Genomic DNA, 22,751 nt, shown 5'->3' with positions numbered 1-22,751 from the left:
GAGTCACCCAGTAAAAGTCTAAAAGTATTTGGTTTTAAATATACTTAAGTATCAAAACTAAATGTAATTGTTAAAAAGTAAAAGTATAAGTCAATCAATTTAATTTAGTCTTTTATTTAAGGATAGCCAGGGGCACACTCCAAACATAATTGACAAACCAAACATTTGTGTTTAGTGAGTACGTCAGATCACAGACAGTATGACCAGGGATGTCCTCTTGATAAGTGCGTGTATCGGACCATTTTCCTGTACTGCTAAGCATTCAAAATGTAACGAGTACTTTTGGGTGTCAGGGAAAATGTATGGAGTAAAAAGTACATTGTTTTATTTAGGAATATAGTGAAGTAAAAGTAAAAGTATTCAAAAAATATAAATAGTAAAGTACAGATACCCCTCAAAATTACTTAAGTAGTACTTCAAGTATTTTTTTACTTAAGTACTTTACACCACTGGGAAAAAGGGTGTCATTATACTCATAGGGGGAGGGTGCTAGAGTTTTGAAAACAGGGGTGCCAATAATTTTGAACCCTCTCTATATTTTAGTCATTTAGTAGACACTTTATCCAGAGTGACTTTTAGGAGCTATAATGGTCTTGCTCAAGGGCAGATCAACACATTTTTTTACCTAGTCAGCATGGAGATTCAAACCAACGACCTTTCAGTTATTGGTCCAACACTCTTAACCGCTAGGCTACCTGCTGCCCTGCTATCTTTTTTGATGTATTTTTATTACTTTTTAAACAAAATCTCTTTCTCTGAGCAATTGTATTAGCATAAAATAACCAAATTTCCCCATTGATTTATGCAATATAGCTCAGTATTTGATATTTTTTATTTTATACAGTCTTTTTTGCTCATCTTTATCAAGGGTGCCAATAATTATGGACATGATTATAACCTTATTTGAGTGTAGGTCTTCATGTCTAAGAAATGTTTAATTACCTTTGTCGAACCATCTTGGAAATATAGCAGACAATTAAGACTTCATTTTTGGCTTTTAGTACTTCTATAATAGACTGTGCTGAAGTGTCTAGAATCCTAAATTGAGATCCATGCATGACGTTTTCTCCCATTGAGATCAATGCGATAATTATGTGGAAGTCTAAGTTATGTAAAGGTAGTATTCGTCCTAGGCGTAACAACGAATGGGAATATTTCCAGCAAATGTAAAAACTTTCCTTCCAAACCAATGTAATTTTAGAAATAAAAACATATTATTCAAATGTTCCAAAATAATAATAAATTCCTATTACAGTTCCAAAATCTCAAAGTTTCCTGGAATTTAGAAAAATGTACAAACCCACATAACCAATGCATTAGGGTGCAGTAAATCCATGACTTGACATTCTGCTATATAGAGACTTATGCACGTTAATGTGTATGTCGTGTCTCAATAAGTATTTTGTATATGAAAGTCTCCTTTAAAGTGTTTAAGGTTAGTCTTGGAGTCCTTCTCAATTTTGATGTCCTTGTGGAAAGTGGTCCATTGGGATATTTTCCATTTGGAGTCCACGATTGTAGTAGGCGGAACCATCATATTTCAAGTCCACAGGCTCAGGGTTGTTCAGTCGTAGAACTAGGAGTGAGAAACAGAGATGTGACATTTTGCATGGCCGATAGGATAACAGAAGCTTTCCTATTATTTATCCAGTTCTATCAGATAGAAAATATGCCAGGAAATGCTAAAAGGGAAATATCTCTAAGGGAACTTCCTACCTGGGTCTGAGGGGATTTCCTCAACAAGCTTCCTGTGTGTGAAATCCCGTCGGTCTCTCCTTCTCAGGATGACGTAAACCACCATCGCCACGAAGCACACTGCCACTCCTATGCCCAGGATGGCAGCCCATGCCTCACTCCTCTTCTTGTTCTGCACTGCATCTGAGGCCAAGCCTTTAGAAAATGTATCAAAAAGAATACATAAAAAAATAGGGAAATACATTGCAAATACAACATTCTAATATCGGTGCAATTCTAATATATGGTGCAATAAAATGTTGTCTGGGATGATATATCTCTGTATTTCAAAATATTCATCCAGTTACACTTTATTTGGATAGTTTCATATACTGTAGATTATATACAGATGGTCAAACTATCAACAAAGTGGCTGTTGATAAGCAAATACTTCCTAAGGTTACGTTTAGGGTTAGGGATAGGTTTATAATCAGGGTTAGGGTAAGAGTTAAGGTTAGGGTTAGTGGATAGTAAGTTGAAATGTTGTTGACAGTTATTGAACATCGACAAATCATATACAGTACAAACCATCTACTTGTGACTATTCAAATAAAGTACCATTCTTCCTGTAATTGAGGAGCAAAATGTGTGTTTAAAAATAAATGTGCATAAAGAGCACCCTTTTGCATGAGTAGTCTCAACTCAATAGATAGTACTATTTCCCAGCCGTGTAATAACGCCACCACAATCAGTGCAAAAACCATGCGTGAAAATAACAGGTTTTATTACAATTCAGTAAAAGTTTCCCATCTATTTTACCATTTTGAACCAATTAGTGAAACCAATAATTAACCAATGTCAGTCAAATGAAGTGTAAAGTGTATCAGTATTTCATTGCCATTTCATGTCATTTGTGAAATTACCACGGAAGTGATACAGTGCTTTCAGAAAGTATTCACACCCCTTGACTTTTTCCACATTTTGTCCTCTTACAGCCTGAATTTAAATTGGATTACATTGAGATTTTGATTCACTGATCTACACACAATACCCATAATGTCAAAGTGGAATTTAGTTTTTACAATTTAGTTTTTTACAAATGAATAACTTATTTAAAGCTGAAATGTCTTGAGTGAATATTCAACCTATGTTATGGAAAGCCTAATAAATAAATTGCTGCATTTTGCATTTATATTTCTGTTCAGTGTAGTTACTCCACAATACTAACTTAAATGACAAAGCAAAAAGTAGGAAGCCTGTGCAGAATAAAAAATAATCCAAACATGCATCCTGTTTCCAATAAGGCACTAAAGTAATAGTGCTAAAAATGTGGTAAAGAAATTAACTTTTGTTCTGAATACAAAGCATTATGTTTGGGGCAAATCCAAAATAACACATCACTGGGTACCACACTTCATATTTTCAAGCATGGTGGTGGCTGCATAATTTTATGGGTATGCTTGTCATCGGCAAGGACTAGGGAGTTATTTAGGATAAAAATAAATGGAATTTAGCTAAACACAGACAAAATCCTAGAAGAAACCTGTTTCAGTCTGCTTTCCACCAGACACTGGGAGACAAATTCACCTATCAGCAGGACAAGAACCTAAAACACAAGGCCAAAATACTGGAGTTGCTTGCCAAGATGACATGTAATTTTTTCTGAGTGGCCTGATTACAGTTTTGACTTAAATTGGCTTGAAAATCTATGGCAAGACTTGAAAACAGCAGTCTAGCAATGATCAGCAATCAACTTGACAGCGCTTGAAGAATTTTACAAAGAGCATTTTTTAAGAGCAATGCTCTGAGAGACTTACCCAGAAAGACTCACAGCTGTCATTGCTTCCAAAGGTTATTCTAATACGTATTGAATCAGGGGGGTTGAACTAGTGTTTCATTTTGCATATATATTTTTGGGATCAGATTTTTTTCCACCTTGAGTATTGTGTGTGGATCGTTGACTAAATTGACAATTAAATACATTTTTTCCCCACTTTGCAACATAACAAAATATGTAAAAAAGTGAAGGTGTGTGAATTCTTTAAAACATTTGACCAACATGATTTATTAAATTATGCTCTCCCTGAATCTCTGATTGAATTACGTTAACCAACCACGTAAGAGGAAAAGCATTATGGCTGAAATGCATTTACAGGCTGTGTTAGTTCTGCTAATGTATTGATAAAAATTCAGTTCCTTATGCCTTGGATCCAGCACCTAGGTTGTACTCATTAATTTTGTGACTTTTATTGATAAAAATGCCACGAAAAGATAAAGCAAGGAGGACTATGGATTGTTTGTGTTACCCATGGAAACCTGTTTACCATAATACTACTGTCTTCTTGGGCATAATGTGGTTTGTGGTATACAAAGATGAGATCTAACTATTCCAAGGGCAGTTTTGATAAAACTTTATACAACTAAATGAAAAGTACCAGACTAGTCAATATGTTAATAAGATTAACAACATGTTTACTATGAACAACAGTTTCCCCTCTTCGAAAAAACTTTCACAATCTCAGTCATCACATTTGGAAATTCAAATGTTTACTTCCCTGACATCTCCTTATCTGAAAACCAAGCTTGTTAACCTCACTTGCGTTTCTATTTTCTTTTATTTGATAAAAAGGAGCACACCCTGCATTTACATTAGAGGAAAGGGGGGTGTTTATATTCATGTGTTACACTTTTCGTCAAAATATTGTTTTGGCTGTTTAAGCCTGACTCCTGACTAAACACAATGTCGATTGGCACTGATGAAGAAGTGCATTATAGTTGCTTGGGAAAACATTGCCATTTCTAAAGGAGGAACATAATTAGTAGGAAAACCTTTTGTCATCATTGTGATGTTTTCAGATTGACATTAGATGTAGTATTACGTTAGCTAGCTAGCTAAGATTGAGGGGAGAGCAACTGATTTTATCTAGCTAACTCTAAAACTGCTAGCTATTTTTTTATGAACTGCTAGCTAATGGCAACATTGCCATCTGTCTAAAGTAAATTTAGTATTTGGTATTTTTTGGTATTTTATTAGGATCCCCATTAGCTGTTGCTGAAGTAGCAGCTCCTCTTACCTGTGTTCACACAAAACATGACATAATACAGAACATCAATAGAAAATAACAGCTCAAGGACTGAACTACACAATTTTGAAATAAGAAAATAAGAACAAAATAAGAACCCGTTTTGGTTCCAGGTAGAACCCTCTGTGGAAAGGGTTTTACATGGATGCCCAAAAGGAATTCTTCAAAGGGTTCTCCTATGGGGACAGCCAAAGAATCCTTTTAGGTTCTAGATAGCACCTTTTTTCCCCCAAGAATGTAGTGTAATTTAGACTAAAAAGTCACCATTTGGAATGACTGGGCACCACTTTTTTGGGGGCCACTATGGCTGAGGTCTTTTTAGAATGTAGACTCAAAAAAGTGCATCAAGGGTTCTTCTAAGATCCTCAAAGTTCATCGGAGAACCTTATGGTTCTTGGTACTGAAAAATACCAACAAAAAGGTTCTTCCAAGAACCACATAGGAGGTTGGGTTCATAGAGGAACCGCTTTAGTTCTTGGGGGTTCTTGCAGGAACCTAACTACCCAATTGAAACATTTGTAATTGAATTTGAGACGACAGCAGGTGCAGGCATTTAACTGAAAAATTGAAAGATCTCCTCAATTTAAGGTAAGGTTTTTCCCTAGTATGATCTAAATTGATATTATTTTATGATTATACTGTCTATCTTTCATATTTGTGCAAATGGCTGCTTGACACTTTGTCCCTTTTTACAATTCTTTCTATGACAGAAAATGAACACAATTCAATGGATATCAATCAACAAAAAGGTAAGAATATGTTAAAGGATATAGCAGCATTGGGCAAAGATTACTGAACTGCGTAGTTATTTGTGTTTGTCTTTGTATGTACAATTAGTAGTGGTTTGCATCATAATGTTATGCACATCACATGTATCATCTACAGTTTTAATTTTAATTCATGGTTTCTATAAAATCATATAGGACTGTCACAACAGCCATCTTCCTCATCCTTTACCTCTTCAATAAAGATCCCAGAGCCCTCTACATTATGGACAAGGTATGTGTATGAAAACCTTTGTCAAAGATGAACCGTTTTTTTCACATTTACCACAAAAACCAAGGTATGTTGTGTTAATCATCTGTAGAATTACATGTATTTTTAGTATTCACAAACTTCACCCTACACCTCTGATGAATATAACAGGAAACCTGTCCGATCATTCTGGCTATGGATAACCTACAGAGGACACCAACATCAACATGCCAGAGTCGTTTTAAAGGGTTCTTCGAATAACTTAGGGGTTAATTAATCAATTTGAAGAACACCTAAAGGATCCTCCAGGAACCTTTTATGTTTAGTGTATCAATGGCGTGATGCTACCAAGTGACGGCGGGTCAATCCAGGAATAGAGAAGATATGATCTACATCCGGATATTGTCTACTTTTGTGTGACATGGTTGTGGGAAACTCTACACCTTTTCACTCCATGTTCCCTGGAGTAATTAGCCAGTATTGGTTGTTAGTAGATTAATAAACATTGCCTATAAAGACTGCGATGCATAACTAGTAAGCTGTACTAACCATGGAAAATCTGTAAAGCAACATGCAAATGAGGTAAACAAACAGGTCAAACCAGCCACAGTCTAAACAAATCACTGGCTGAAATGTATGATGAGGTCTTCTCAAAGGTAACACTGTTTTTCGTTAAACATTTCCAAGTTTTTACAGTTTGATAGATGTAGTTACTACATATTCAAATCCATGATTGGACTTGGCAAATAATGTGTAAGTGTTTGAAAAGGATACAATTGAGTGTGAGTTACAAGAGGTTCTATTCGTACATCATTTATAACATGTCAAAATTGGAGATATCCTCCTTTAATGAATGTCTCCAATCACCCACTCAAATAAACCCTTGTTTGGTATGTTAGAAACTGGAGAGCAGTACTCTCACGCCCTGTATGGCAGCAACGAACCTCAGCTACTGACCCCCTCCTTCCTGTAGCCAGGCTAGCATAGGGGTCTTTTGTCCCCTGAAGAAGGTGTTTGTAATGGAAGCCTCCACTCACTGTGGGCATGCAAGTATTTTCTGAAAGTCAACCCTACCCAGCCGGTTAAGGAAGGGGAGTTTGTGCTTTGACTTTAATTTTTACAAGTAACAAAAAAGAAAACAGATACGTCAAATGTGGGTCAGGGAGAGACTGGAAAGAAAGCGTTGTGTAAAAAAGACGATGATGATATATCATAAGTGCCCTTTGAGTGTTGTTGTGTATTGTGTAACTCTCTAACTAGGTCGCTCCTATGTTCAAATCTGATACTGTGTGGTTATTTGTAACATTTTGACTGCTCTGTCTGGTTGCTGACTCATGCAGTAATGCCTCTCCCAAAACATTTAAAACAATGTCACAATGGTTAAATTAAGTGAACACACCCAACTTTAAATTGTTGTGATCTCTTGGTATCTCCCTAAAAGTTGTTACAGGCTCACTTGAACAAGCAAGTAAGTAGGTTATAGGCGCACACAGCAGTACCCTCGAGACAAAGAATGTACCAGATATTTAGACACTGGAACACTGTCTCCTCACCTCTCACAGAGTTGCTTCCTGAAGCGGCACCAGTTTCCATCATGGCTGTTATTGTGCTGGGACCTGTGGTTGTTGTAGTTTCTGGGATGATTTTGGCAGTTGTAGTCCCAGGGGAGTCCAAGGGAAGCTTTGTGGAGGGGGAAGCTGTGGATGGTTCACTGGATGGCTCTGGTACTGCAGTCGTTACATTATGGAAGTCCTCTGTACTGTTGGTTACCCTGTTCTCAACACCAGGATCTGGACCAATCTGCTCTGTGCTATTGGTGTCTGGAGCTGTGGTTGTCTCATTTAATTCAGTGTAATTGGACATGGAATTAGAGCCATTTGAGTTTTCTGTGATTGCAGTAGTGGTGGTAGTTTGGAATCCACTGTCCTCTCCGGTTGCATTGGAAACTTGGCTTGAGTTTAAGGCAACACTCACTGGGGGTTCTGGTGCAACAGTGGTTTCTGGAGGTTCCTCTGCTGTAGCATTTGGCAACCCTGGTGGCATTGTGGTGCCAATTGTCACACCACCTGAAGTCTCATTTGTGTCCTCGATGTTGTCCTGTTCCCCACTAAATGACACAGAGCCATTTGCAATAACCCCTTCAGAGTCATCTGTTGACTCAGTACCCTCCAGGGTCATATCAACAATGTCATTGGACTGAGCTTGTGATGTTGTCTTGTTTAGCTTGGATTTGGCCAATTGACGAAGCCAACTTTGATTAATCGTTTGTCCTGGAGAGTCTGTTGGTGCCTGGAGCAAGGCCACATGAAAACCTTGCAGTTGCAGAAGCAAAACAGCACTGATAATTGTGTAAAGATCCATATCCTGTCTCTTGTTCCTATTCTGAACAACAATCAACACGTAAACAAAATATTTTTGTTAGATACATTGAGTCAAGGTTGGTTCTCCACAAATGTCAAATTTGTTTTCTTAATTATCCCATTTTGGCCCAAATGTCCCATGGTCTGCAGGCCACTATTGATTATAAATAAAGAATATACAGTAATGTAGATCATTTTTCTTAAGCAACCAGTCACCAACAATTAAAGTATGTATGAATAGTTCAACTGATTAAGGCCAGATAAGGACTTTATGAATTCCCAAGATTCTCATATGGTATTTCATATTCCCCATGTTCTGGAACAATTGCTCACCCTACACTACAAAAAAAAGCAAGCTCTCTATGGGTGGAAGATTGATTTGACTTTATGGTTATCTTTTAATAGAATTATTATCTATTCATACCAATCCAGGAGATAAAATGTTGATGCTATCAGTTTAGCTCTGATTTCAATTTTGTTAAGGCTGACTCAGGGTCAGAAGGACAATTATTTCCCCTGAATAGAAGCAAATGTTTTTCTAATCAAATCTCCCAGAACTTGTATTTTTGAGTGTCTGCCAACTCAGTTATGGGGACAATAGACTAAAGGAATGCCAATGCAATAATCATTCAGGGTGTAACTATGGGGAGACTCCCATGTACTTTAGTTGAGTCAATCTGGGATGAACAGCGATATTGCCTGTTGGCATGTTAAATAAGCATTCAGCAGCGTTTTCAAAGCACACATGAATGTCTACCTAGCATTTCCCCTTCAGAAATATCCTTAAAGCCAAGGGTTGATTAGGTTTTGATAGCATGATAGAAATAAAATAACATATCTGAAATCATGTGTTCTGTCTGTTGGGGTTACTTACTTTATTTTATTTACATTTAAGCATAGAGAAAGTGTCATGATTAACTCAGTCACTGTAGACCATCTTTTTGCCGAAATGTTATCCTCCTTCAATCACTCTGAGTATCTTTGTGTTAGGTTCGTGTGCTCTTCCAACTTTACATATTTGGTTTGGTAAAAATAAAGTTGGTTTAACAACATTTGAGTCCCCTCAGCAAATTATGCAAGAAAAATATATACACTTGACAATTACCTTAATCTGCATAAAACAATAGTCTGGAGGCGATGACACATGGACATTGGTTTGCCTGACTCGTGGACAACTATTAAGTACAACTTTAACCCACCAACACCTCAATATGATCATTCTGTTTCATTTGAAAGTGGTATGGCATTTGCAATCAGACGGATTTTCCTCATTCGTTTTGGTGGCGTTATCATTTTACTAATCAAACTGTACCAGACACATATATTGGTCACACAATTCAATGTCTACCATACATCTTCCATACAGAAGAAATTGTGAAATAGCTCTACATTACTAAAATCACGATCACCACGTACCTTTTTCTGGTGCTTGGTCAGGTGGTTACAGCTAACAGGTGTGCGGAATGCAGTGAGATCTCTCAGTGAAACAGCCAGCGTATGAGAGAGAGGGAACAATAAGCTAGGGAAGGGGGAGGGCAGTGCAGGGTATTCAGATCAGAACAACCAGGAACCTGTTCTACCTGATTTTACACCTGACACAAACACACCCTGACATCCAGACAATCCCTAAATGGTAATATAGAACTGGCTATAGGGTAACTAAGGTTATTTAGACATGTCATGGTTTTACGGCTTATCTTCTGTGTTCCTGAGATGTACACTACACATCAGTTTATTTCAGTTCAGTTTGGTTTCCAGGTGTGCAGCACCTGAATTCCCCCTTTGGGCGGAGCATCTGCCCCCAGGAACATTCCTCCCTTGTGATCGTGGAATAACTTCTGTCGTCATGGCAACAAAAGGGCAGTACAGCGTCCATCAAATCAAATCAAATGTTATAAGTCACATGCGCCACATACAACAAGTGTAGACATTACAGTGAAATACTTATGAGCCCCTAACCAATAATGCAGTTTAAAAAAAAAACATGAGTAAGAATAAGAAATAAAAGTAACAAGTAATTAAAGAGCAGCAGTAAAATAATACTAGCGAGACTATATACAGGGTGCACTGGTACAGAGTCAATGTGCGGAGGCCCCGGTTAGTTGAGGTAGTATGTACATGTTGATGAACATATTAAAGTGACTATACATAGATGATAACAACAGAGTAGCAGCGGTGTAGCCATTTGATTAGCTGTTCAGGAGTCACATGGCTTGGGCTAGAAGCTATTTAGAAACCTCTTGGACCCAGACTTGGAGCACCGGTACCGCTTGTCAAGCGGTAGCAGAGAGAACAGTCTATGACTAGGGTGGCTGGAGTCTTTGACAATTTTTTGGGCCTTCCTCTGGCATCGCTTGGTGTTCACAAAGGCCATCGTGCCAACAGAAGAGCAGCATGACCATGAAAGTCCATATAATATGTAAAGGCCATAAACTTCCCAAATCCAAGATATAAAATAAATGTCTGGCCAGAAAATAAAACCCTGAGCAGCCTTCCTCTGACACTGCCTGGTGTAGAGGTCCTGGATGGCAGGAAGCTTGGCCCCAGTGATGTACTGGGCCGTGTGCACTACCCTCTGTAGTGCCTTGCGGTCAGAGGCCAAATATTTTCAGTCTCCTGAGGGGGAATAGGTTTTGTCGTGCCCTTTTCACAACTGTCTCGGTGTGCTTGGACCATGTTAGTTTGTTGGTGATGTGGACACCAAGGAACTTGAAGCTCTCAACCTGCTCCGCTACAGCCCTGTCGATGAGAATGAGGTCCTGCTAGGTCCTCTTTTTCCTGTAGTCCACAATCATCTCCTTTGTCTTGCTCATATTGAGGGAGAGGTTGTTCTCCTGGCACCATATGGCCAGGCCTCTGACCTCCTCCCTATAGGTTGTCTCGTCGTTGTCGGTGGTCAGGCCTACCACTGTTGTGTCATCTGCAAACTTAATGAGGAGTTGTGCCTGGCTGTGCAGTCATGAGTGAACAGGGAGTGCAGGAGGGGACTGAGCATACACCCGAGGGGCCCATGTGTTGAGGAACAGTGTGGCAGATGTGTTGTTACCTACCCTTACCACCTGGGGGTGGCCCGTCAGGAATTCCAGGATCTAGTTTCAGAGGGAGGGGTTTAGTCCCAGGGTCCTTAGCTTATTGATGAGCTTTGAGGGCACTATGGTGTTAAACGCTGCGCTGTAGTCAATGAATAGAATTCTCACATAGGTGTTCCTTCTGTCCAGGTGGGAAAGAGAAGTGTGGAGTGCAATAGAGATTGCATCACCTGTGCATCTGTTGTGGTATGCAAATTGGAGTGGGCCTAAGGTTTCTGGGATAATGGTGCATATGTGAGCCCTGGCCAGCATTTCAAAGCACTTCATGACTACAGACGCTACGGGTCGGTAGTCATTTATGCAGCTTACCTTAGTGTTCTTGGGCACAGGCACTATTGTGGTCTGCTTAAAACATGTTGGTATTACAGACTCGGACAGGGAGAGGTTGAAAATGTCAGTGAAGACACTTACCAGTTGGTCAACGTATGCTCGCAGTACATGTCCTGGTAATCCGTCTGGCCCTGCGGCCTTGAAAATGTTCACCTGTTTAAAGGTCTCACTCACATCGGCTGCGGAGAGCATGATCACACAGTCTTCCAGAACAGCTGGTGTGCTCCTGCATGTTTCAGTACTATTTGCCTTGAAGCAAGCATAGAAGTAGTTTAGCTCGTCTGGTTGGCTCATGTCACTGGGCAGCTCTTGGCTGTGCTTCCCTTTGTAGTCCTGTATTGACGTTTTGCCTGTTTGATGGTTCGTCGGAGGGATTTCTTATAAGCTTCCGGGTTAGAGTCCCGCTCCTTGAAAGCAGCAGCTCTAGCCTTTAGCAGCACTGCCCCCTCAAGATTCTGAGCCTGCTTGGCAGCGTTGATCCTGCAAAGCCAAAGCCCCCTAAAGGGAGAGCATACTACACAAGGAAATTCTCAAAGCTGCTAATGAGAACCTTGATGACCTTGTACCTAGCCGGTGGGGATTCCGGTGGGGTGCCCCCACCCAGGCAGTGGCAGTGCTGGCAACACTAGCTGCAGTAACCCTTGGGGAGGGGGTCACACTAGGACATTCAGAGAGGGGGTATATTATTGTGACCCTAGTGGCACAGAATCAAAGTTGGACTGCATGGAGATGCTTGGGAATATGGTCAATACGGGTGACTGTATTGTGGGTGTTTCAGGGAAAAGGTGTACATTTGACCTCCATCGTCTAGGATGTGACAATGGTAAATAAAATCTCTTAATTTTTGCCTATTTTTTGTGCGGTCTTGCAGGCCTTCTCGTGCAGCTGCAACTGCAAGTACATTTGTAAATCAAGACCAATCTTGAGTTGGGCTCTGGGGTGGTGCAATTGTTGAGTAAGTGAGCTTATGGTTGTGTGGGGGTATGGGTTGAGTGTGTGTGGGTGTATGTGTCTATCCCACAACTGTTGTGAAGAAGTAAAAGATGTTATTTTCCATCATAATTTGCAAATAAATTCATTCAAAATCCTACAATGTGATTTTATGGATTTTTTTCCCTCATTTTGTCTGTCATAGTTGAAGTGTACCTAGGATGAAAATGACAGGCCTCTCTCATATTTTTAAGTGGGATAACTTGCACAATTGGTGGCTGACTAAATACTTTTTTGCCCCACTGTATATAAGAATCTATCAACTCTACAAGCAACACTAGACCCTATTATTATGGTGGGAGATTTTAATACGGTCTTAAATACCTCTATGGACCGGAAAGGAAATCACACTACAAACTATCACCCTCGGGCACTTAAGGAAATCATGAATGTCATGGATATATTGGAATTAGTGGATATATGGAGACTTAAATAACCTGACCTAGTGAGATATACATGGCGGACACTTATTCAAGCTAGTCGCCTTGACTACTTTCTTATACCATTCTCTCTGGCACCAAAAGTTTAAAAAGTGTTCATAGGGGACAGAATGCGGTCAGATTATCACATAATTGGCATATATATTACTCTTACAGAATTTCCACGTGGGCGAGGATATTGAAAATGTAATCAAAGCCTACTAGATGATAAATTGTTTAGAACTAGGACAGAAGAATTTATAACTGACTTTTTCAGACATAACATAGGTACAGCAGATCCCCTTACTGTATGGGACACTTTTAAATGTGCCTTGAGAGGCAATGCAATTCAGTACTCTTCTATAAAACAAAGCAATGTAGATCAAAAGAGTCCATATTAACAAAGGAAATTGAAGGATTAACAGTACAGTTAGATAGCAATAAAAACGGTACTATAGAGGCACAGAATAAGTCAGAGGAAAAACAAAAAGAAATGGAGGAACTTATTCAAGAAAGATCTAGTGCAATATATTATAAAAATAAAGCGAACTGGATGGAATACGGGGAAAAATGCCCCAAATTCTTTTTCAATCTTCAATATGGAAATGCTACCAAAAAAATGTATTAAAACTTGTTACAAATGATGGAGTCACGCATGATTCACCAAATTATATTTTGAAAGAGGAAGTAAAGTACTTTAAAAATATGTTTTCATTTCAGACTCCTCCATCTCCACTAACTGAAACCAATTGTATGGATTTTTTTCCTAATAATAATGTAAAATTAATATCTGTACAGAAAGACTCATGTGAAGGCCAAATTACAGAGGAGGAACTGCTTGAGGCAATTGGGGCCTTTAAAGATGGGAAAACTCCAGGGCTGGATGGCATACCAGTGGAAGTATACAAAACTTTTTTTGGTATACTCAAAGGACCATTATTGGCTTGTTTTAACCACTCCTATATAAATGGTAGATTATCAGACACGCAACAAGAAGGTCTGATATCATTATTACTGAAACAGGACCCAAGTGGTATATATAAAGATCCAGTCCATTAAAAAAAATGGAGACCTCTTACACTTCAGTGTTTTGATGCAAAAATCCTAGCAAAATGCTTGGCACATAGAATTTAAAAAGTATTGTCAGATATTATTCATCCTAATCAGACAGGTTTTTTACATTGACGATACATTGGAGATAATATAAGACAAGTACTGGAAACAATAGAACACTATGAAATATCGGGACACCAGGCCTGGTTTTCATAGGTGATTTTGAAAAGGCTTTTGATAAAGTACGACTGGAGTTTATATATAAATGCCTAGAATATTTGAATTTTGGGGAATCTCTTATAAAATGGGTTAAGGTTATGTATAGTAACCCTAGGTGTAAAATAGTAAATAATGGCTACATCTCAGAAAGTTTTAAACTATCTAGAGGAGTAAAACAAGGTTGTCCATTATCGGCATATCTATTTATTATTGCCATCGAAATGTTAGCTGCAAAGATTAGATCAAACAATAATATTAAGGGATTAGAAATCCGTGGCTTAAAAACTAAGGTGTCATTGTACGCTGATGATTCATGTTTGCTTTTAAAACCACAATTGGAGTCTCTCCACGGCCTCTTAGAGGATCCAGAGACTTGTTCTTATTCTGCTATGCTCCAGAGAGGATAGCAGAATAAGAACAAGTCTCTGGATTAAAACCAAATTATGATAAATGTACCATATTACGTATAGGATCACTAAAAAAATGCACATTTTACATTACCATGTAGTTTACCAATTAAATGGTCTGACAGAGATGTGGACATACTCGGTATACAAATCCCAAAAGAAAGAAATGATCTCACTCCAATACATTTTTATAGAAAGTTAACAAAAATAGATAAGATCTTGCTACCATGGAAAGGAAAATGCCTGTCTATTTGTGGAAAAATCACCCTGATTAACTCCTTAGTTATATCACAGTTTATCTATTTGCTTATGGTTTTGCCTACACCTAGTGACCTGCTTTTTAAATTATATGAACAAAAAATATTTAATTTTATTTGGAACGGCAAACCAGATCAAATTAAAAGGGCCTATTTATATAACGAATATGAATTCGGTGGGCAGAAATTATGAAATATTAAAGGATTAGACCTCTCACTAAAGGCATCAGTCATACAAAAGTTATACTTAAATCCAAACTGGTTCTCTAGTCAATTGGTACGAATGTCTCATCCTATATTCAGGAAGGGCCTTTTCCCCTTCATTCAGATTACACATGCTCACTTTCGGTTGTTTGAATAGGAAATAATCTCCAAAATATCTTTATTTTTTAAACATGCCTTAGAAAATTGGTTGCAATTTCAGTTTAATCCACCTGAAAGGACAGAACAAATAGTACAACAAATATAGTGGTTAAATTCAAATATACTAATTGATTAAAAAAACTGTATTTATCGAATAAATGTTTAAAAAAGGTATAATTGTAGTGAATTATATCATAAATAGGACTGGTGGAGTTATGTCACACATGCAGCTAACACAGACATATGGAAATGTCTGCTCTACCCAAAATTACAACCAATTAATTGCAGCATTACCACAAAAATGGAAGAGGCAAGTAGAAGTGGAAAAAAGTAAGGAACTTGCATGTCGGCCCTGTATTAAAGAACATAAATGGTTAAAGAAAAGTGTGATAATTAAAAACATATACCAATTTCATTTAAGGACCAAAAAACTGACAGCTGTGCCATGTAAATTGCAAAATAGTTGGGAGGAGATTTTCGATGTGCCCACTCCATGGCACATGGTTTATGAATTGATACGCAAAACAACGCCGGATTCAAAACGTAGAATTTTTCAATATAAATTACTATACAAAATTATTGCAACTAATAGAATGTTATATATATATATGGGGGATACAATCTTTTCAGCACAGCATATTCTGCTGTGAAGAGGCAGAGTCATTAGATCATTTATTTTGGTATTGTCCATATGTAGCTCATTTTTGGGCACAGGTCCAGGAATGGCTGAAGAATTGCAAAATGTGCCTGGAACTAATACTACAGATAGCAATACTGGGTGATTTGAAAAGCCATAGTCAATCAATCAATAATATAATAATTATTTTAGCAAAAATGTTTATTTTTAATTTACAATCTGTAGAAGCTATGAGAATAGGAAGGTTCAATTATTTTGTGAAGCATCAAAGCACAGTTGAAAAATATATGGCAAGTAGAAATCCAAAATGGATGATGTTTAGAGAAATATGTGAGGGAATTAATGGAGCTGAAGAGTGGGACTAATAACAAGATAAACAATGTAAAGCATAAGGTATCTGTAAAATATATATATGTTCGGAACTTTTGTGAAATAGCATAGTTACAAATAGACCTTACCTCAATTACGAGATGGCTAAAGGTTGCAAACCATGTTTTTCTCCATTAGGGGAGACAAAGGTTGTAGACCATTGCTGAATCTTTTAACCATACCACGTGGTTAAACTCTTAGACTATCGATACCGACAGAATAAGAACAAGTCTTTGATATTAATTACTAGTCTGCAGCGAGGAATTCTGTATCGTTGAACACGAAGAACGACAACCGCCGAAACAACCATTCTATAACGAAACTAATGAATGTCACTCTGAACTACTTTGTTTAAGAAATTGATGTATGGATGACTCATAGTGAAGACTGGGTTCATGCAGATAACCAACAATTTACGTTTGGAATGAGTCTAACGTGAGGTAAAGTAAATAATTCATTAGTTCAAAGACTAATTGATCAGAAAAAATATCTGAAAAGTTATTTTAGAAATTATAACTTTGTAATCTGAATATTTTTCCTTGGTGCCCCGAATTCCTAGTTAATTAGTTACATGATTAATCAGTTGATCGCATAATACTAATTATAGAGAATCTTTGATAAAAACTATGTCTTCAATTCAATGATAGTAAACACACGACAGGTCATTGTGGGAACTGACGAATTGTGGGCCCGATGAATTTTTGAAGAAGCCAATGACTAATGTGGTGTGCTCCTCAATGCCATCGGAGGAATCCTGAAACATATTCCAGTCTGTGCTAGCAAAACAGTCCTGTAGCTTAGCATATGTTTCATCTGACACTTTTTTATTGATCGAGTCACTGGTGCTTCCTGCTTTAATTTTTGTTTGTAAGCAGGAATCAGGAGGATAGAATTATGGTCAGATTTGCCAAATGGAGGGGAAGGGAGAGCTTTGAATGTGTCTCTGTGTGTGGAGTAAAGGTGGTCCAGAGTTTTTTCCCCCTCTGGTTGCACATTTAACATGCTGATAGAAACTTGGTAAGACGGATTTAAGTTTCCCTGCAATAAAGTCCCCGGCTACTAGGAGCACCGCCTCTGGTTGAACATTTTCCTGTTTGCTTATTACGGAATACAGCTCATTCAGTGCGGTATTAGTGCCTGCATCAATACTCTACCTCAGGCAAGCAAAACTTTGAGACTTGGAGGGAAAAGGTTGGAGGGATGGATTTTTCAGCCTTGTCTCACCTAAATAGAAAGATAAGATAAGATTAACTGTATTGTCCCTGAGGGGTATTTTATCTTTGTGCTGCTGCTTCCACATTAAATATATCACATAATACAAATCATATAATACCACAATATTGCAATAGGTTAAGAACACTCATCAGATAAACTGTAAATGGCATGCATTCACATACATAGAGTACACACACACCCACCCACCCACACTAAAGTCAATGAGTCAATGGAAGGGACACTGACCCTGTGTTCAATTTCCACATGATTTCAGACGATTTCCTACTGTGCAGGTTCCAGTTATTCCCATCTCTCCTTATCCTACATCTAACCTCTCTATCTTGATGCTCAGCAATGTCACTTTGGTGATGCTCATTTTGATGGAAATCGCAATTTTTTAAGATAGGGCCTTTAATTATAAGGTGTCCTGAAATACTGGCTTGCTCTATTGCACAGTTTTTAAGTGTTACCTGCTTTCCACATAGTCACTTTGAATAATAATCATCATCATTTTCCATGTCCTCCGCGGTATGAATTCCTACTTTTCCTAAGTCTCAACAGTATGAAATTCTATCCTGCCACCAGATGTCAGCACTAACCAACGTACTAATAGGCAAGGGAAATATCAGTAAGCTGGACTTCAGTATACACTTTTCAAATGTGTTTATGCGTCTCATTTTCTATTCACAGTTCAAAGGAAAACAAATCACTTTTCGGTTCGATTCATGTCTTTGAGGAGATAAATAATTTATCACCCAATATTTTTTTGTAGAACTGTTCGCTTGTGGTCTACCCTTGCTTATGGCTCTCTAGAAGTAAAATACTAGCGCTATTAGTAAGTCAATCATGCACAAATGTTTTATTCAGTTGAATGATATTCCTAGTAGAAGCACGCTGTGAATTCCTTTTTAAACCTATTTCAGTCTAAAATAGGCTGATGTTACATCTAACATTTAAGTCTTCTTATTAAATAATAGTTATTGTTGCTGTAAGACTCATTTGTTATCCTCATATAACATAATTCAACTTTCTATGGGTAATTATATTGAAACATCATAGGCTAAGTATTAAGCTCTACAAGTCCCCAATATGCTATTAACTATAGCATAAGGAACATGTTGAGTTACGATCATTATAATCATCTAAATATCATTGTAAAATAAACATAATTGTTAAGGTCCATAAGCCTTGCAATAACTGATTTGTAATTGATTTAGTTAGATCATCTTAGATGAATATCCTGTTTATTGTGTTCTGGAGTGTCTCCTGGGATGTCTTCATAAAACAGATAATGGCTTGTGGTGATATTTGAGCAGCTGAAACTGGGTCGTATTCATAAGGGCATGCGATGGAAAACGCTTTGAAACGTTTTGCAACGGGAAACAAAATTAGTGTTTCAGTCCATTTTCTTCAATATGGTGCCTTATGAATACAACCCAGGATTCTCCAGAAGGACTTTAGCAGACAGAGCAGGCCTGTCAACATGTTTAGAACAGACCACTGTGCAGCAACAACATGCGGAGTGGAGCAGCAAGGTCTGGAGAGAGAGGCCTGGAGAGAGAGAGAGACACAGAGAAGGAGAGGAATTCCTCTGTGATGACATCACTGCCTAGCCATTATCAGAGATCAGACCGTTTGAGAGGAGAGAGAGAGATGGGAAAGATGACAAAATATCCAACAAAGGATTTCAGTGGCCCAATTTCCTCATTTTTGTGAAGATATTTATTAGAACAATATTTCAGTTAATCTTGTTGTGGAAGTGGGTCTCTGGGACTGCTTCCCTATTCTACTCCTCACCACATGTTCAAATTATGTTTTCTCAATGACATTCAAATCAGCATTGGAAAAAGGTGCAAATTTAAATTTGTTCCCCCTGAGCGAGTCTGACCACAAGTCAGAGAACACTATGATGACACATGAAATGTGTTTGACGGATCACGGGAAACAGCAGGAATAGGCTTTAGTCGGCTACAATCCAAGCTATGTCTTCCAATGGTGTGACTGCTCTCGCCATCCAAAGATTATACAGGCAGTAGTGGTGGAGTCTACAGCGATACGGATATCACTTATTATTGCTATCTACTGTACATAGAGCGTTGATGTGAATCACACTGCTGCTCTCTCATTTAGCTATTTGCGCCTTACGGATTGTGGTTGTTGTGGATGGCTGTTCACACATCTAAATGTGTATTTGAACCCAACAATGGTTGAATTCAAGAAGTTTAAGCTGCCAATAATCATTGTTTTCACAGCTGCATAGTGCGGATCCAAGACCATGGAATGAAAGTGGGGCTTTCATTGCTCAATCTAATTGATGATAATACATTTTTTAAAATCCATAGGCCTAATGGACACATGCTCAAACTTGCACACTTTTGATAGACTTAAAGGGGCAATCCGTAGTTACTTATATACAGTACCAGTCAAAAGTTTGGACACACCTACTCATTCAAGGTTTTTTATTTTTTTTTCACTATTTTCTACATTGAAAAATAATAGTGAATACATCAAAACTATGAAATAACACATGAGGAATCATGTAGTAACCAAAAAAGTGTTAAACAAATCAAAATAGATTTTAGATTCTTCAATGTAGCCAGCCTTTGCCTTGATTACAGCTTTGCACACTCTTGTTTGGAGAGCCAGAATTTATTTTTCAACTCGAATCAATGAGCCCAATCAGTCCTCCATGAACAACAAAATCATGAACAACAGAGTATGGCTGTCTAATAAGTCCTTAGTTTTGGGATCATGCTCAGGTGTAACAAGCCATTTTAAAAATGATCTGCTGAAATTGTTGCAACCCCACTAGCCTGTTCAACCTCTCTTTCCTATCGTCTGAGATTCCCAAAGATTGGAAAGCTGCCGCGGTCATCCCCCTCTTCAAAGGGGGAGACACTCTAGGCCCAAATTGCTACAGACCTATATCTATCCTACCCTGCCTTTCTAAGTTCTTCGAAAGCCAAGTCAACAAACAGACCACTCCAAATCCCACCTTACCTTCTCCGCTATGCAATCTAGTTTCAGAGCTGGTCATGGGTGCACCTCAACCACGCTCAAGGTCCTAAACGATATCATAACCGCCATTAGAGACATTACTGTGCAGCCATATTCATCAACCTGGCCAAGTCTTTCGACTCTGTCAATCACCACATTCTATTGGCAGACTCAACAGCCTTGGTTTCTCAAATGATTGCCTTGCCTGGTTCACCAACTACTTCTCTGATAGAGTTCAGTGTGTCAAATCGGAGGGCCTGTTGTCCGGACCTCTTGCAGTCTCTATGGGGGTGCCACAGGGTTCAATTCTCAGGCCGACTCTCTTCTCTGTATACATCAATGATGTCGCTGTCGTTGCGGGTGAGTCTCTGATCCACCTCTACGCAGACGACACCATTCCGTATACTTCTGGCCCCTCTTTGGACACTGTGTTAACTAACCTCCAGACGAGCTTCAGTGCCATACAACTCTCCTTCCATGGCCTCCAACTGCTCTCAGCCGATCACTGCCCACACCTGCCCGCCCGTCCAGCATAACTACTCTGGACAATTCTGACTTAGAATATGTGGACAACTACAAATACCTAGGTGTCTGGTTAGACTGTAAACTCTCCTTCCAGACTCATATTAAGCATCTCCAATCCAAAATGAAATCTAGAATTGGCTTCCTATTTTGTAACAAAGCATCCTTCACTCATGCAACTAAACATGCCCTCATAAAACTAACCATCCTACAGATCCTCGGCTTCGGCTATGTCATCTATAAAATAGCCTCCAACACTCTACTCAACAAATTGGATGCAGTTTATCACAGTGCCATCCATTTTGTCACCAAAGCCCCATATATTACCCACCACTGCGACCTGTACGCTCTCATTGGCTGGCCACCGCTTCATACTCGTTGCCAAACCCACTGGCTCCAGGTCATCTACAAGTCTCTAGGTAAAGCCCCACCTTATCTCAGCTCACTGGTCACCATAGCAGCTCCCACCCGTAGCACGCGCTCCAGCAGGTATATCTCACTGGTCACCCCCAAAGCCAATTCCTCCTTTGGCCTCTCCTTCCAGTTCTCTGCTGCCAACGACTGGAACGATCTGCAAAAATCTCTGAAGCTGGTGACTCTTACCTCCCTCACTAGCTTTAAGCACCAGCTGTCAGAGCAGCTCACATATCACTGTACCTGTACATAGCTCATCCTATAATTTGCCCATCCAATATACCTCATCCCCATACTGTATTTATTTATTTATCTTGCTCCTTTGCACCCCAGTATCTCTACTTGCACATGCATCTTCTGTACATCCTACCATTATTACTTCGCCACCATGGCCTATTTATTGCCTTACCTCTCTTATCCTACCTCATTTGCACATGCTGTATATAGATTTGTCTACTGTATTTTTTATTGTATGTTTGTTTATTCCATGTGTAACTCTTTGTTGTTGTATGTGTCAAACTGCTTTGCTTTATCTTGGCCAGGTCGCAGTTGCAAATGAGAACTTGTTCTCAACTAGCCTACCTGGTTAAATAAAAAAATATAAATAAAAATAACAATTTGGTTAATCTATACTTCCATATTTCTAATTCCTATTCTTGAAGATCAAGGGGTATAAACATTTATTGTGTAATACTCCAGGTGTCGTGGGTGTGGAGTCAAACGCAGGAGACAGAGAGTACAATGCTGTGCTCTTTAATTGCACCAACGCACCACAGGGTGCTCACAATAATAACGGCCCCAAAACACAGGGAATGAAAAATGACTACTGAACAATTTACGACCAGGAACTAACATGTTCCTCTACTACAGAGCCGAAGGTTACAATGAATAATCCCGCACAACAACCAGGTGGGCCGGCTGTCTAATAAAGACAAGCTAATCATCACAAACAGGTGCTACCAATAAACATACAAGGAGGGGGAGGAAAGACAATCAGTGGCAGCTAATAGGCCGGGGACGACGACCGCCGAGCGCCACCCGACCGGGAAGGGAAACCACCCTCAGTCGGACTCGTGACATATTGGAATGACTGGAATTCTGATTTTTAATCTGAATTCTGATTTTTAATGGTTTTCTGGTTTTTAATGTAAATATATAATTTAATTGTATTATTATATGTAGTAGAAAGCAATGGGTTAGAAGAAGCCTACATAATCAACCAATAAAGTAACATTTAACATCCATATATGGCCAGCTATGTAAACTTTAACTTTGATTTATCCTGCAATAGATGTCATTCAATTGGTAACATACATTTTTTGTCTTCTTCTAAAGACTCTTAAGGGGAAAGTAATCTAAAAGTAATGTAATTAGATTA

The 22,751-nt window shown here is 38.6% G+C and overlaps 1 protein-coding gene across 2 annotated transcripts; it reads right to left on the bottom strand.

Annotated features, from left to right (window-relative positions):
* Positions 1-98: 98 nt before the first annotated feature.
* LOC135546740 (mucin-15-like) lies at positions 99-9,634 on the bottom strand. Of its 2 annotated transcripts, none has more exons than XM_064975402.1 (4): positions 9,509-9,634; positions 7,286-8,109; positions 1,717-1,890; positions 99-1,576 (listed from the first exon to the last, which is right to left on the bottom strand). In XM_064975402.1, the coding sequence occupies exons 2-4, from the start codon at positions 8,091-8,093 to the stop codon at positions 1,455-1,457; spliced, it is 1,104 nt and encodes a 367-aa protein (XP_064831474.1). In that variant the 5' UTR covers positions 8,094-8,109; positions 9,509-9,634; the 3' UTR covers positions 99-1,454. The 2 variants fall into 2 exon arrangements, with proteins under 2 accessions (XP_064831474.1, XP_064831468.1); XM_064975396.1 differs by having other exon boundaries at positions 7,286-8,114; positions 9,509-9,632.
* Positions 9,635-22,751: the final 13,117 nt, after the last annotated feature.

The sequence above is a fragment of the Oncorhynchus masou genome, chromosome 1 (genome assembly GCF_036934945.1).
Source record: "Oncorhynchus masou masou isolate Uvic2021 chromosome 1, UVic_Omas_1.1, whole genome shotgun sequence".
NCBI lineage: Eukaryota > Metazoa > Chordata > Actinopteri > Salmoniformes > Salmonidae > Oncorhynchus > Oncorhynchus masou.
This window is presented reverse-complemented; position numbering and strand designations above follow the sequence as displayed.

Bases quoted from the DNA above. Each gene is read 5' to 3' on its own strand.
- LOC135546740 (XM_064975402.1), bottom strand. From the start codon at position 8,093: ATGGATCTTTACACAATTATCAGTGCTGTTTTGCTTCTGCAACTGCAA. The intron at 1,891-7,285 runs GTGAGGAGACAG...CATTTTCTAAAG, and splicing joins AGGAAGCAACTCTGTGAGAG to GCTTGGCCTCAGATGCAGTG. The intron at 1,577-1,716 runs GTAGGAAGTTCC...TCTCACTCCTAG, and splicing joins GGAAATCCCCTCAGACCCAG to TTCTACGACTGAACAACCCT.